Here is a 15,922-nt window from a genome sequence, read left to right on the forward strand (position 1 = left end):
CACTTTCATGAGTTTGAACTGACTGATTACTTAAACAAATTAGATCTCCATAAAAACAAAACAAAGTGGAAGAGGGGAAAGTACTTTACTTGTGTGTAGATGATTCACGTACCTGTCCCAGCAGCTACCAACTTAGAAGAGGAGTTCCCTTGTAAGAAAGAAGGGGGAAGGACTCTTCTAAGATGATGTGTGCCAACAATAGCTTTCATAAACACCTGTATTAAAACCAGGGCTTTTTTTCAGCCGGAACGCGGTGGAACGGAGTTCCGGCACCTCTTGAAAATGGTCACATGGCCGGTGGCCCCATCCCCTGATCTCCAGACAGAGGGGAGTTTAGATCGCCCTCCGTGCCGTGGCACGGACGGCAATCTAAACTCCCCGTTGTCTGGAGATCAGGGGGCGGGGCCACCGGCCATGTGACTATTTTCAAGAGGTGCCGGAACTCTGTTCCACCGCGTTCTGGCTGAAAAAAAAAGCCCTGATAATAATAACATTCAATTTATATACCACCCTTCAGGACAACTTAACACCCACTCAGAGAGGTTTACAAAGTATGTCATTATTATCCCCACAACAATAATCACCCTGTGAGGTGGGTGAGGTTGAGAGACCTCCGAGAGAGCTGTGACTGACTCAACTGCTCTGTAAACCACTCTGAGTGGGCATTAAGTTGTCCTGAAGGGTGGTATATAAATCAAACGTTATTTTTATTTTTACTATTATTACTATTACTATTACTATTATTATTATTATTAAGGTCACCCAGCTGGCTTCAAGTGGAAGTGTGGGGAATCGAACCCGGTTCTCCAGATTAGAGTCTCACATTCTTATCCACTACGCCAAACTGGCTTGATGGCTGGAAGAGAGGAGATTGCCACAAGTCTTTTCTGGCAGCCCTCGGGTAGGTCAACAAGAGAAACTTGGGGGCTTTTCCTCTCTTTAATGTCCTATTCACTAAGGCAGGCATCAGGAGAAACAGGAGCTACCATCTGAGGTTTAACCAATTCCCGCTTAACTGTGACATCTGACTGCAGATGGCTGAACAAACCAGAGATGGTTGGCTGACATCAAACTAGGGTTTGCGGCTGGTTTGTGAATCAGAAAGGGCACTAACTGTGTTCTGAATTCACTAAGCACAGGTTGCAGAGTTGCACTGTCCTCTTAGAGAGGAGATCTTCCCTGCAAGGAGGCAGAGAAGAGGCAAGAAACAGACGGATGAGGTCTTATGTGCTAATGAGGATTCACTTACCTCTGGTAGAGAGGAAGCAGAATTGTTCCAAAAAAAACCCAGCATTACGTGAACTTCAAGCTACCAATTGCCCTTCTTGGGCATGCTTTCCAAATGCTAGCAAAATGGTCATTCTAGACTAGGGGTGGAGATATACAAAGGGGGCGGAGAATGAAGGAAGTCCTGCAAGGTGCAACTAAGATACTCCTGGTAGAGTTCCCCTTGTTACAAGCCAAATCCCCCAGTGTGTGAGACAGAAGCCAGATCCCCTCCCCCATTCCTGCAACGGTGCTTTATATCATTTGCACAATCTAAATTTAGTTTCTGTTTCTTGGTTACACTTAAGTGCAAAGGGATCCCGGGAACTGACTTTTGCCTAGGTATCGGTTTGGGGGGTGGGCTAGAACAAACCATGGGAGATTTCCCCTAACCTTATTGTGTAACATAGCCGAGCTTGGAGACCAGATGAGCAGTTTCCCCTCCTCCTCAGCTGTTCAGTGCTAAAGCACAACTGCCCTGCAGCTCTGCCTGCTGAGGTCCAGGGCTACAGGATGGCTAGGCTAGGAAGTGGCTCATTGAGCCTCAGATCTGAGCAGCACAGAGTTGGGCAGGAAAGAATTTGGGAGGGGGAAATGAATGCCTCTGCTCTCCTCTATATTATCAGCCATTCGGGGCCAGAGCAGATCTACTGCCCCTCCTTCTTCTGTTTTGCTTCCCCCCGCCCCGATATCTACCTACCCTCAACACCTTGAACATGCTCAGTCCTCACCGACATAATCATTTTTGTTTGTTTCAAATGTCCGAACTATTATTTTCCTGCATCCCAAGTATGCTTAAACCTCTCCCTTGTTTCACTGCCGTTCTGATAGCCAGGGGTCCTTTTGCTATCTTATGCAGAGGTCTAGGAAATAACAATTCAAGAAAAGAAAGAGACTTCACACTCGGTAGCTTACAACACAGAAAGCAACCTTGTAAAAGGCTCTCAATGCTTGTTTTTAAAACATGATGGCTCCGTGCGCTCGCTTTAGAGATAAGGGGAGGAAGAGGATTCAATTTGAAAAATCCAAAACACATCTTCAGAGGGATCTAACTTGCCTGTATTTCTCTTGTACTATAAGGCAACACAACATCCAGGGACAAAACAACAACTCTACTGTGTATAAAACAATTAGTATAATACTTTGCTGTATTTTAATAGAAGTTTATATTTTGAGTGACTAATAAAGCAATAAACACAATTTACAAAACCTAATAATATATATATCAGCATCGAGCTTTAATGATGATGTAATTTCAATACATGATTTACAATGTGTTAAACAAAAAAAGCCTTAAGGTCAAAGCTCCGTGTGTATAGTTCTTGCTGGCTCATTTTGTCCCGAGCGAGTTTTGAACGTTTGCTGGCTCATTTACTAGGACGTGGGAACATTGAATGCCTAATGAAATGGGCTCCACAATAAGCTATTTGCTTATATAAGTTATACTCTGATGAAGGATATGAAACGGGACCGACTCTACCTGGAAATCTCATTAGTCAAGACTCATTAGCACATACAAGCTGCAAGCCTTTTCTTCAGCGCTTCCTTTACAGCCAACAAGAACTGTACACATGCAGCTTTGACCTTGTGGAGTTCTTTTGATATTTACTAACTGTAAACCTTGTCTGACAGCACGTCTTGTTTTACAGTCTTTAAAAGACTTTTTTCACTGAGCAGTGTTTCTTTAAATTCTAAGACTGTCTATTATGTATTGAAATTACATGGTGGAATGATTAGAGCTAAGTGTTGACATATATATTTATTATTAAGTTTTGTAAATTGTATTTATTGCTTTATTAGACGGTCAGTCAAAATCTAAACGTCTATTGTGTCATATTAATTGTTTTATACACTGTAGAGTATTTGTTGTCATATTTCTCTTGCTGCATGAAGAGTGAGCTGGGAAGTACTAACGGAGCCCCCTGGCTGCAACGTTACAGGTACCAGCCTCTGCTTGCCTTTCCGTACCCCTCCCTGTCGACGTGATCCAGCCACAGGGATTCTGAATCGTTTGCTCTTTTGTGGGAGTCACCAGACCTCAGGCAACAGAAACGGGAGGGCAATAATCTAGACATTAACCAAGCTTTTAAAAAGAAAGGAGGCAAAAGCTATCCATCTTAGAGCTAGATCTTTGCGCTTATGCCCACAGGGTGCTTTTCATGTGCTCTAGAAAAGGTCAACAGGTAATGTGATGTCACCATTGCTTTTTTTATACAGAAATCATACACACACACACACACAAATTCCAATCTGTACTTTTTAAACAAAAGGAGGAAAAAAACCCACCACTATTTATAGAGACTCATTCTGTTGTGCAATATGTTCTCCCAGCCACCGCTGCTTGTGTACATTTCCATTTGCTGACAGTCTTTGTACATACACACACACGTGCACACACACACATCCCCAAACAAATATTCATAAAGGCTCCTTCCAACAGCTAAGCTGGTGAGAAAGTCCAACCTATGTACAGTGAATTGGAGAGATGTTGGATCCAGCGCCGGCAAGAGGCGGCCACCTCAGTCACCTCTATCTCGACGTGTCCATGTTCTCATCCATAAAGTTACTGCAGTGTTCTATGACTTTTCTAGAAAAGAATCAAGAAAGACATGTAGGAAACAGCAGAGACTCGGTTCCTTACAACAGGGGTAGCTACAGATTGGGGGGGCGGGGGGAAGGTGGTGCGCTGTTTATTTTAAAAATGGATGCCCAGCTTCTCAATAACCCATCCTCCATGGGACTTACAAAAAGAAAATGTTAAAAGCACATTACAAAATAAAATACAGAAGGCAATAAAGAGCCACCAGAGACACAAAAAGAACAATAAACCTTCAGTGCATGAACAAGAAGAAACTTTACATCTCCCTCTGGCTCCCCTCACCTCCAAAAACCCCCTCCTTCATCAAGGAAATTCACATTCCAGCCAGTGAAAGTAAACTAGACCAATCAATGAATGGAACCATGCCTCTTTTACAAAGCTGTGGCCACTTTGTTTGGTATTCTAAACGAGGGCTGCCATGCCTAATTCCCTCTGAAATGCAGGGCTCTGCTTGTGCAGGGCAGTATTCTGGAATCAGAGGTAGGCTTCACGGAACCTGTGCTGTTGCTGTTCTGAAGGCACCAGAGACATGATATCAAGTAAAATAGTAGAGAGTCCAATAGCACCTTTAAGACTAACCAACTTTATTGAGGCATAAGCTTTCGAGAATCACAGCTTTCTTCATCAGATGCCTTTGATGAAGAGAGCTGTGGTTCTTGAAAGCTTGTGCTACAATAACGTTGGTTAGTCTTAAAGGTGCTACTGGACTCTTTACTACTTTGCAACTACGGACTAACTCCTCTGAGTCTACAATATCAAGTAAGGTTCTTCCTGTTTTAATTTCTGCTTAATGCAATAGCCGTATGAGTAGAGGTAGACAGACAGATAGACAAACATTACTTGAAGGCACATGGGCTTTATAGTCACAAATTAGCACATGGAGGCAGCTTTCAGAGCACAGAACACACAGTGTGGTTTGACAGTGAACCTCTGGAACCTCATCAATTTGTACTTTTAGTGCACAGGGTGCAAACGGCCCTGCAGCCTCAAGACTTGCTAGCTAAGATCCTATCACTGGAGATGTTGGAAACTGAACATGCAAAGCAACAGCATTACTACGGATCATGTCCCCTTCCCCTATTCATGGAGCAGCAGATTTGTTCCAAGAAAACCTACCTTCCCATTTCCTTCGTTTCTGGTCGCGCTGAAGCCATTTTAATCATGTCTCGTAGAAGGAGGAGCCCCCCTTCTTTGATCAGCAGGGGGCAGTATTTGTCTGCTGCAAAAGGGAGGAAGAAAAAAGGCAGTCGGATTTTCATTTTCTCCTCATTCCACTGTGTATACAGAAAGTGCTATCAAGTTGCAGCCCACTTATGGTGACTTATGGTATACGCTTGGCCATTATTCACTTCCATCATCTCCCTTTCTGAAAAACATCTCTAAGAAGCAATTTAGTTCCATACAGATCTTTGCCTACCATTCAGTTCACATACTGGGCATTCCAGCATCCGTCCCAACCTCTCCACTAGATCTTAACTTTAAGATTCCATTCTCTCTTGAAATGAGCCACTTTTGGTTCTGTATTAGGCCGCCCATGGCTACAGCCCTAAGCAAAGCAATAAACTCCAGGTGGTTAACAACAACAAGACTTAGCCTTTCTCTTCCAAGAGCTTCACATAAATCAGAGGTTAGGTCATACATAACATTTCCAGTGCTCCAACTTACCAAGATCAGGAATGGACTGTGGGTTTATGTGCTTGGAGTTAATTCTTTTCTTCCTGGCTTAAGCAAACCATAGTTTGTTGCTCTTTCCCAAGTGACCAACTGTGGTATATACTCTTTTTGTCTAAAGCTGGTCTGGAAACCAGCTGCAAACTATGATTTCCAACCCCAGCTCAAGAGGGAAAGCACAACTTCTATCTGGCAGGTTGGTTTGTAAGGGGAAATTATGATCAATGGGTTTCTTTAAGTTAATTAACAGGTCCATCAATTAAACACTGTAGCCCAGTTTAAACTTGAGTGATAGCTGTGTTAGACTGTTATCCCAAAACAAAGAAGTCTGCAGTCTTTAAGAGTCCACCGCAAGATGCTGGGTTTTTTTTTTTTAGTAGCCCTAGTTAAGACACATGTTTAATAACCCTGGCTCTAATGCTGACTGCCACAGCAAAGCTCCCTCAGGAGGCACTTACGGTAGACGGAAACGAGGTTGTAGAGTGCCCACGTTGCCCAGTGCTGGCTCACTGGAGAGATGCCTTGGGGAATGAGTCGCAGAATTGGCTCAAAGGACCTGCACAGACAGGAATACCAATGAAAAACAGTTTGGTGAGCGCCAGTTTGTTGTAATAGTTAAGAGCGGCAGGACACTAATCTGGAGAGCCAGGTTTGATTCCCCACTCCTCCACTTGAAGCCAGCTGGGTGACCTTGGGTCAGTCACAGCTCTCTCAGAGCTCTCTCAGCCCCACCCACCTCACAGGGCGATTGTTGTGGGGATCATAATAACATACTTTGAAAACGGCTCTGAGTGGCCGTTAAGTTGTCCTGAAGGGTGGTATATAAATCGAATGTTATTTATCATCATCATTATCAAAAGATGCCCCTTGATTTGGGGGACATCATCATAGTGATAGGACACATCCTCCTGATTTCAGTAATAATTAAAATTCTTAATATTTATGATAGTTTTTTCAGGCATATTCCTTATCTCATAAACTTCGAAACTATCTTTGATTTCAGAGATGCCTGGTTCAAGCGTATCAGAAATTGTGGAATTAATTATTCCAGACTCTCTGATATCCTGGAGATGCGGGCTATTTCTGTCATATCCTCTGTGAGTTTCCCAGAGGCATCTGGTCTACTGTTCTTAAGCAAGGGTGTATACACAGGTCCGCATAACAAAGTACAGGAGTTGGGCCGTGGCTCAGTGGACAGGCCATCTGCTTTGCATGCAGAAGGTCCCAGGTTCAATCCCCACCATCTCCAGGTAAAAAGATCGGGTAGCAGGTGATGTGAACGACCTCTAACCTGACACCCTGGAGAATTGTTATCAATCAGAGTAGACCAATGGTATGACTTACTATAAGGCAGCTATAATGCTGTTACTGTGAAGAGATCCCAGAAATATATTAATGCTTTGTAAATGTACAACACATTGGTGGACCGTAAGGATTCCATCTTTTTTAAAAAAAGAGGCTTCAGAAACCAGCCTGCCCCTTCTCTAAAGACAAAAATAAACAACTAAATTCGATGGTAAAAGAAAGATTTGTACTTAGGGGCTAGATCCTAGATCAGCTAAAGAGACTTCCTTTTCACATGTGATCCAATTCCTGTTCACCTGTAATTGATGTTTCTTCTGGAATTAACGTCCCAGCGCTGAATAGCTGCCCACATCCTGTCCACAACTTCCTCTCTGCGTGGCTCAGGAATCATCCAGGCATCTGGCCCATCAAACATGATATGGGAGAGGACCCCGCACGCATTGTAGGATACCTCGATCCCGTCAGCTTCACTGTCCAACAGGTTGCTATCATAAAACGTCACAAAAAATCAATAACAGTTTTGGTAAAGTTAGATGGACTCTGTTCTCCACCAGTAAAATGAGAATATTAGCAGCCTGCCTCCCAGGACTTATGGGGATGAGTAAATATAAAGTTGGCAAAGCCATCTACAAACTTGCCTCATGAGGATTCCTAGTCTTTGGACTATGAGTGTCGCCTAGCAGTGATCCAGAGGAGTCAGCAGTGTTAGTCTGTAGCTGCAAAATAGTAAAGAGTCCGGTAGCATCTTTAAGACTAACCAACTTTACTGTAGCATAAGCTTCCGAGAACCACAGCTCTTTGTCATCTGACGAAGACAGCTGTGGTTCTCGAAAGCTGACAATGCATCTGACGAAGAGATCTGTGGTTCTCAAAAGCTTATGCTACAGTAAAGTTGGTTAGTCTTAAAGGTACTACTGGGCTCTTTGCTATTTTGTCTAGCAGTGAGAAGCTGATTTGAAAAAAAAAGGTTGTAAAAATGTAGGGTTTAAGGCAAGGTTCCCCAACGTAGTACCTGCTACTACTTCCCCTGATGTCCAATGAGCTTTTCAGAAAGTCGGCACGGTCATTGGAAGGCAGGACTTGTTATTGGCAGCCTGCATTCAAATGAAAGGGGTTTCCACGGTTGCAAGAGCAGCCACAGCCACTGGAGGATCAGAAGGTAAGCTCTTGGGCTTGTGGCTCCATTCCCCCTTCAGGCTTACCCTCTTTTTATTCCCCCCTCCTGCAGGTGTTCCTCTGTTTCTGGGTATTCCCCTTCTGCAATTCTGTTGCAAAGTGAGGGGGCAGGTTTGGCTCTGCCTCTTGCCATTTGGGGGTTGTGCTCACCCCGCCCCCCCGCTCCCAAAATGCCAAAGGGCTACCGGAGACCCCCCGGTCAAAGGCCACCCCTCTTTCCATTTTTCCAAATTAGAAGTATTTGTCAAGCACCGCAATGGAACACCCACCCTAAAAGGAACCAATCAAACTTTGAATGGTTATTAGTGAGGAATGTTACAAAAAGTCTTACTGGATTAATACCCAAGACAATTACCAGTATAAATGGAACAGACACTTGGAGTCGGAAATGTCAAGGGAAGACTGGAACTGGATTTGGACCCAAGCCTTTCTAATATTATATCATCAGATATGAGAGAAAATATTTATAGAGTCCAGTATCCATGTTATCTGATACCATCTAAAATGAGAATCCAGTTCAAGAGATTTGCTGCTAGAATTCAGGAGCCAACCTGCTCCATAATTTCCGGCCGCACCTTTTTATAAAACGGTTCTGGGAGGAAGTTCTTGTTGCAATAATAGACAGGACAGGGTATGATTTACCATTTGCCCAGCAAGGAGCAGCTGGTTTGAAGTTGGCAGGCCCAGGGCAGACAAATGTCCGGCAATCGCTTCCCAGGTGTGCCAGCCAACGATTGCCAAGGCTTTGAGTGGGCCACCATGTGCTGCTTGGAATGCAGCTTTCAATTTGATCACAATTTTATTATTTTTTTAAAACTATTTAATACATTTTGAAATTTTACATAAATTAAACTTTTTCACTTTCACTCACTGACTTGGGATGCTCCTGATATATATCTCAGGCCCCCCAACTGATACAAAACTTCTGGCTGGGGAGGTCTTGCACAGCACAGCTGCGAAGTTGCCTCCTTTCTGAGCGCCCCATTCCCCCTCTCAGTTGGGGTCCTTGCCCCTTTACCCCCCCCCCCGTCCTGAACTATCCCGCAGTGCTGGGAGATAGGAGAAAGCAAGCTGCCAGGGCCAGGAGAAGGAGGGAAGATGCTGTTGACTGGGCGGTAGGGGCATCTGTCCCCTTTATCAAAACACATTCGCAGCCAGTAGGGGCCAGGTGAGAAAGACACTGAACGTGAAAGGAGGTGGTGACAACAGCTCTAAAAGGCGAGAGTGCCACAGAGACACGGGGAGACAGCTAGGATGGAGGTGAGCCACATAACTTAATGCGGGAAAGCGCTAAGGAGTACGTGAGATAGCTGAAAGATGGGGCTGGGAACGATGTCAACCTGGAGGCAGCAGTCCCAGGATCCAGCCGGTAGGTGTCCTGGCCAAGGAGGGCCAGGCCAGCAACTGTTGCACACTGACCTGAACAAACAAGGCTCACTGTGCAACCGTTCCCCTGTGTTTGACATTGCCTATGGATCCTACGAGGTTTAACACACCACTCCCATTGGACCAGATGAGAACAGCTTTAGAGCAACGAGCTCCTGTTAAAGATCGTAAGTTGCTGCTTTCATTTCTTCCTGCTACCCAAAGGACGCACTCACCTGAACACACTGATGAATTGTGAGGTCATCAGCTGGGGGCGGAGTTCTTGAACCTCCGCCACGTTCCCCAGAAGGCCCAACATGTTGCGGTGCAGCTCCTGTTTGTTAGGGAACTCCTGATGGAAAACAATGAATGACATTGTGTAGTCTAGGCTACGGGAAAAGGGCCCGCAGGGGTAGCGTCATGGCTAAGAGGGGCCTTGGCTTAGAAGTAGAGCCTGGGCCTTGTGTGCAGGATGTTTCCAGTTCAAGCCCTGGCGTTTCCAGGATACCAAAAGGACTTTCTGCTCCCACAGGAACCTACCTGAGCTTCACGGCCATCATGTGAGGGCCATATGCCCCCTCCTCCTTCACGGCCATCATGTGAGGGCAATATGCCCCCTCCTCCCTGAGAGGTGAGAGTCTAAAGTAGACTATGGACTCTGCAGTTTTGAAAATCTACTAGAAGATGGAGTACACAGTTCCAACCAATGGCTGAATTTGGCATAAGCAGGGCTTTTTTTCAGTGGAATGTGGTGGAACGGAGTTCTGGCACCTCTTGAAAAAGGTCACATGGCCGGTGGCCCCGCCCCCTGATCTCCAGACAGAGGGGAGTTGAGATTGCCCTCCGCGCTGGAGCGGCACGGAGGGCAATCTAAACTCCCCTCTGTCTGGAGATCAGGGGGCTGGAGCCACCAGCCATGTGACCATTTTCGCAAAGGCGATTTAAACTTTAAAAAACTCCCCCCTTGTTCCAGCTGACCCAAAGTGACGTCATTGTGCTGTGCTGAGTTCCACCACCTCTTTCCCCAGAAAAAAAGCCCTGGGCATAAGCATCTTTATATGTCCACCCTGTTTTAGGAAATGGACTGTGGTATGGTGGTAAGAGCTTTGCATACAGAAGGCCCCATGTTTAATCTCCATCTCTAGGGTCTTGGGTAGCAACAGGAGGCAGGAAAGATCTTTCTCTGCGCAAGGCCCTGGAGAGCAGCTGCCCCTCAAACTTAGTGGGGTGGACCCATGATCTGACTAAGGTCACTTTATAGAAGCTACTAACTCTCCAACTGTTACTTTATATTTTAGAAAAGGAAGCGCCCTGCTTTGCATGCCGAAGAGCAGGCATTTCTTGGCATCTCCATTGGATGGATCTAAGGCAGCCTGGCTGAGAAAGACCCTTTTCCTGACATCTTGAAGAACCACTGCCCAATGTGCCCAAGAATGCATCCTAATGAGGGAAGGCCCAGAGTTCAGTGGCAGGACACCTGCTCTGCACACAAAAAATCTTAGGTTTAACACCTGCCATCTCTCCTTCAAGGGAGCAGGTTACTGGAAAGATCTTTCTCTGCCTTGATTCTTCAAAGCTAAGGTAGATGGACTGCCCAGAATTAGATGGTTTTGTAGACTCAAGATGCCTATGAACTGCAAAATAACAGACTGTGCCTGGTTTGAACATCACCTGTTCCAGGAATTCACTTGATGTATTATCTACTGCCTCTGAGTTTTTGCCCTAACCCATCTCCGATACAAAAAAATTAATAATACGGGGTTGCCATAATATAAAATGCTTAGGAAGGCCTCCAAACACCTGAAAACACCATATAACTGCTAAGTATTATTATAACCATTCAGATTTTCTGCCTCAGGTGTTAAAACGTATCAAATAGGACTTAATTTGAGATGCTTTAGCAGTGGAATAGTCCACCTTAAGTGTAGGTTTTGGACAAGATGACGAAATCAGATTCCCTGCTCATATCCTACTTTTTACGCACAACAGGAATTGGTGGCAGCAAACCCCCCAAACTTCACGCACCTTCAAGCACTCCAGGAATAGCTTCATGCCACTGTAGTTAAGGAACATTTCGCAGTTGTCGGGGGTCTCATCGGTGATGTTCCACAAGGCGCTCCAGGAGAACTCCATCACCTGATCACACTGCCAGAGACGGGGAAAGAAAAGGGTTACATCTTGGGACAAACGCTACAGATGTACTTGAAGATGGTCTAGAGATTTCAGTTGGTTTAGAATCAATATCAAGAGTGTCAGCAGGTGCCAACCATTGGGTAAATATTTTCAGTGCTTAAAGAACTTTGCCAGCCATTCATTTCTGGGCCCAGTTCAAAGTGCTGGCACTTAACTTTCAAGCCCGCAACGGGTTGGAATCTAAACGATAGCCTGCTTCTTCTATAAGCCTGGTCAAGTTTCAGTCATCTCCTGAACTAGTCCCTGCTCCTTGTGAACTAGTCTCCACTTGGTGCCCCAAATCTTTTGGTTTTTCAGTACCTAAAGCTAAATCTCCCCCGCACCCTGGACCTTTGTTAATTCGATGAGGTTGACCTTTGCTTGTTTTTAAACCTTTAGCCCCGTCCAGCTATCAGTTTTAGTTTAAACACTGCCACATTTAGGTAGTTTTATGTCCTCTTCCTTTATAATGATCTATTGTTAGATGGTTTTGCAGGCTTGTATTTTTAAAGGTTTTGGTGGAAACTACCTCTAACCAAATCTGGAGAAGTGGTGTGCAATTTTTTAAAAGAAACACAGCTTAAGAAAACCTATGCACAGGGATGCTTTATGGAGTAAACACCCTGTGGGAAGAAGAGGGAATGCAGGAAGCACCTAAGTCATCGTGCCTGCCTTCTGGAGGTCCCAAGGACATCCTGCATAAGCAGGCTTGCATAACAGGTGACCCAAGACAAAAACAGCTCACTTTCCATGCACAAAGGACCTTTCATGTGCATCACAGCTCTGGAGAGCAAAAACAGTGTGTGAAGAAATGCATTGCACCCCTGAATTTCCACTCAAAGCTCTACATTACAGGGCTGTTGTGAGAAAGCAATGGACATTTCTCAGGGTTAGCCAACCTCTGTGCAACCAGCCAGCCTCTGTGCAGAAGAATAAATGGACACAAATCTGACATCAAAAATGGCAATATGCAGAAACCAGTAGGAGAACTCTTCAATCTGCCAGGACACTCCATCAAGGACTTGAAGGTCACCATAATTCAACAGAAATATTTAAAAAGCAGAATCCAATGGGAAGCTGCTGAACTGGAATGTATACGGTTATCTCATTATTAGAAGTAACTGCCTTTCAGGTATTCCATTCAGATTCAGCTATGGAGGGGAGGGGTCACACCCAGCCGTAATTGTGCACTCCATCTCTTTCATGACTTTTGCAACTGAACTACTCCCTCCTCCCCTCGCCACCCATATATCTCTGACCAGTTTCTCCATACCCTCCATGCATCTCACAAAGAAAGCTGTGGTTCTCGAAAGCTTATGCTACAATAAAGTTGGTTAGTCTTAAAGGTGCTACTGGACTCTTGACTATTTTGCGACTACAGACTAACACGGCTAACTCCTCTGGATCAGGGTTAGTTTATACACCAGGGAAAAACAGCTGGGGTTTGACTCAGAGGCACAAAGCAATTTATCTTAAAATATTTTGCAGTCACTAGACACACTGTGTGGACATATTTTGCCCTGATCAGGCCTAGAGAGATACAGGAAATAAGATCATTCCTATAAACGTGCCTGGGTGACGCATTCCGATTTTGAATGGAAGATGTGGATTCCTATCAACCCGTTCCATTACCACATATAGCATTTTTTAAACTCATTCTGCACCTGGTTAGATCTGTCAGGATCTGCCATGCTGGGGACTTGTAGCCTGTGTAATGCCATATTAATTTCTATAGTTGTTTAGTCTTTCTCCCCTCTAGGTTCCTGCAAGTACATTTTCATGGGAGAGGATGCTATGTCTTATCTGTTTCTTCCTAAGACGACCTTGATGAACCAGCGTTCCCACAGAGAAGCTGCCTGCTATGTGAACTCTGGGGGGAGGCTGGGATCTCAGACTTTGAAGTGTAACAACTTTCGTTTTGTAACTCATTCCTAACAACGCTTTGCTCAGCCAGGATCTGCTTGGTCCTGGAATGTGGACATCTGGGCCTAAATGCTGTCTTTTTAATAAAACCTTTTGAAATCAAAAGACCTTGTCTTCTTGCGGAAGGGAGGAAGGCAGACTCTAGCCAACTGGAATGCCATAGCCTGACAAGATCTATGTTGCTTTATAAACAGAAAATGATGCATAGCAAATAGCAATTCATTAACGACCACTGAAAACAGCTCACATCCAAAAACATACCTGGTGATTATAGAACTGTGCCTTGTCATTCTGCCTATATTATATCCTTGTGTGTGCTGTTATATCTTGTTCATTATTTGTACTACACAAGGGGAAGGTGCCAAATTTAGGTGCTATATATATGGCCATTGTTTTAATTCTAGCTTTTTATTGTTCTACAGTCTATTAATATTTTTGTATAAATTTTTCAGTTTCTGTATTAACTTTGGTATTTTATTGATTTTGGTTTGTTTTTTCAACCGTTTTGGTTATCTAATCCATTTTAGGTTGGTCCCCCCCCCTTTTCATTTGTCTCTTGCCCCTTAAAGACCAACATCTTCCAGGAGTGAGCTTTCATGAGTCTGACAATTGAGGTTTGACTCACAAAAACTTATACCCTGGGACATTTTGTTGGTCTTTAAGACGCTACTGGACTCAAATCCTGTTCTTCTACTACAGACTAACGTGGCAACACCACCTGAAACTATCTTCCCGTGATGCAGAATGCCATTGCTACCTGCGCAGTCACTAAAGCCACAACAATCTTATTGTGATTGGTTGTGAGTCAGCTACCAGCCTCTGAGTTGCAGCTGGTGGGATGCCTGCATTCTTCTTTGAGCCCTTTGGGAGACCTGAATCTTACCGTTTTATCCACCAACTTCTTTTGAATCAGCTTCAGCATCGTCTGTTGGCAAAAAAGAAGCAAAATTAAAATTAACGTTCAGAAAGCGTTGAAAAGAAAACAAAAGCCAATGGCGTCACCAGAAAGGAGGTCCCAGCGGGCATTGCTTTAGCCAGAAGGTTCCTTAAAGCAAAGTTAAACAAAGCAGCAGTGTTGTTAAAACACACGCACAATGCAGTTCAATTCATTCTAATGCTGATCACAGAACTCCAGGGTACTTTGAATGACAGTATCAACCGGGTTCTTTTTCTTAAATAAAGAGGGATCTCTGATGAGATGTTAATAGTATAAGAGAAAGAGTAACTAGAGTCTGATTTGTGATTTCCAACAGTTGCTGGATTAGGTGCGTGACAAAAATTCACAGGCGCCTATAAAAAACCAGCACTCAATTTCGTGAGTGTTTGAACAGCTGCCTTTGGAACGATACGAACCATGACAAAACCCATCTTGCCAACAGCTTCCTTGTGGTCATTGTCCACCTGGCACACCAGGGCGTTGCAGAGATGCACGGCAATACGCTGGATGGACTCATCCTGCCGTGTGGGGTTGAGGATGTTCAGGAGCAGCTCGTTGACCCGACGGTACTGGAATTCCAGCTCCTCGGGGATGCTGAAGTTGCACAGGGTCAGGCAGCAGTTCCGTTGCACCTGGCAAAAGGATGCAAGGTTGAATGATGGTTGGCCTATCCCGAAGGATCGTTCCACGGACAATGATGCTAACACTCAGGGCTCTGTGTAGCCCACAATTCCAGGAGTCCACACCACAGAAGTGATGGAATCGGTAGAATTCAGTATCTTGAAAAACTCATTTAATTGGTAATTAATCAATAATAATAATAACAACAATAAAACCTAAATGAGATGGAAAGGTGCCCAGGGCTGATGACATCCTTCCAGGCTCAAGGGTTACTCAGCCCATCTAGGCAGTCCCCTGGCTTCCCCTGACCAAGACACCCAGCAATGGTAATGGCTACCAGTGTCCAAATTATTCTGCTCTAATGCACTCTAGGCAAAGTTGTCTTTACCAAGTGTTTAGAAACTGCAATTAATTCAAAATCCTCTTGCCACATTACTTACTGGGCACGTAACAAAAGGCAAGACCCAGCTAAAGTAGCAAAAAACCAAAAGAGGAAAGAACCCCGCCAAGTCAAAAGCGTATCCGAAATTTACTTAAACAAATTAAAGTGGGAAGTGCTCAGTTTCTCATGTGCATACAGCAATACATAGCAAATACATATGTGTGATTGAATCCACAGGTAATGACTCCAAGGTACAAGGTATGTAAGTCCAGCAGATAGTCTTTAAATATGTAATATTTACGTATTGCTGTATGCACATGAGAAAACTGAGCACTTGCCACTTTAATTTGTTTAAGTAAATTTCGGATACGCTTTTGACTTGGCGGGGTTCTTTCCCCTTTTGGTTTTTCACATTACTTACTGGAGCAGGCCGTATGGCTTATGTTGTGCAGGAGTGTTGCAAAAACCACACAGGCTTCCATTCTGGTTTCTGGGCTAAATTCAA

The 15,922-nt window shown here is 44.4% G+C and overlaps 1 protein-coding gene across 1 annotated transcript in view; it reads right to left on the bottom strand.

Moving 5' to 3' along the window:
• Nucleotides 1–483: 483 nt before the first annotated feature.
• ZER1 (zyg-11 related cell cycle regulator) overlaps nt 484–15,922 on the bottom strand; it is a 47,640-nt gene continuing 32,201 nt past the window's right edge. The window contains exons 9-16 of the mRNA XM_054998278.1: nt 14,831–15,046; nt 14,361–14,402; nt 11,408–11,527; nt 9,619–9,734; nt 7,138–7,326; nt 5,995–6,092; nt 4,982–5,084; nt 484–3,853 (exon numbers count right to left, since the gene is read on the bottom strand). Coding sequence (XP_054854253.1) covers nt 3,796–3,853; nt 4,982–5,084; nt 5,995–6,092; nt 7,138–7,326; nt 9,619–9,734; nt 11,408–11,527; nt 14,361–14,402; nt 14,831–15,046 — 942 coding nt within the window. The 3' untranslated portion in view covers nt 484–3,795. The remainder of the gene's footprint in view (nt 3,854–4,981; nt 5,085–5,994; nt 6,093–7,137; nt 7,327–9,618; nt 9,735–11,407; nt 11,528–14,360; nt 14,403–14,830; nt 15,047–15,922) is intronic.

This window comes from Eublepharis macularius, chromosome 14 (assembly GCF_028583425.1).
Source record: "Eublepharis macularius isolate TG4126 chromosome 14, MPM_Emac_v1.0, whole genome shotgun sequence".
NCBI lineage: Eukaryota > Metazoa > Chordata > Lepidosauria > Squamata > Eublepharidae > Eublepharis > Eublepharis macularius.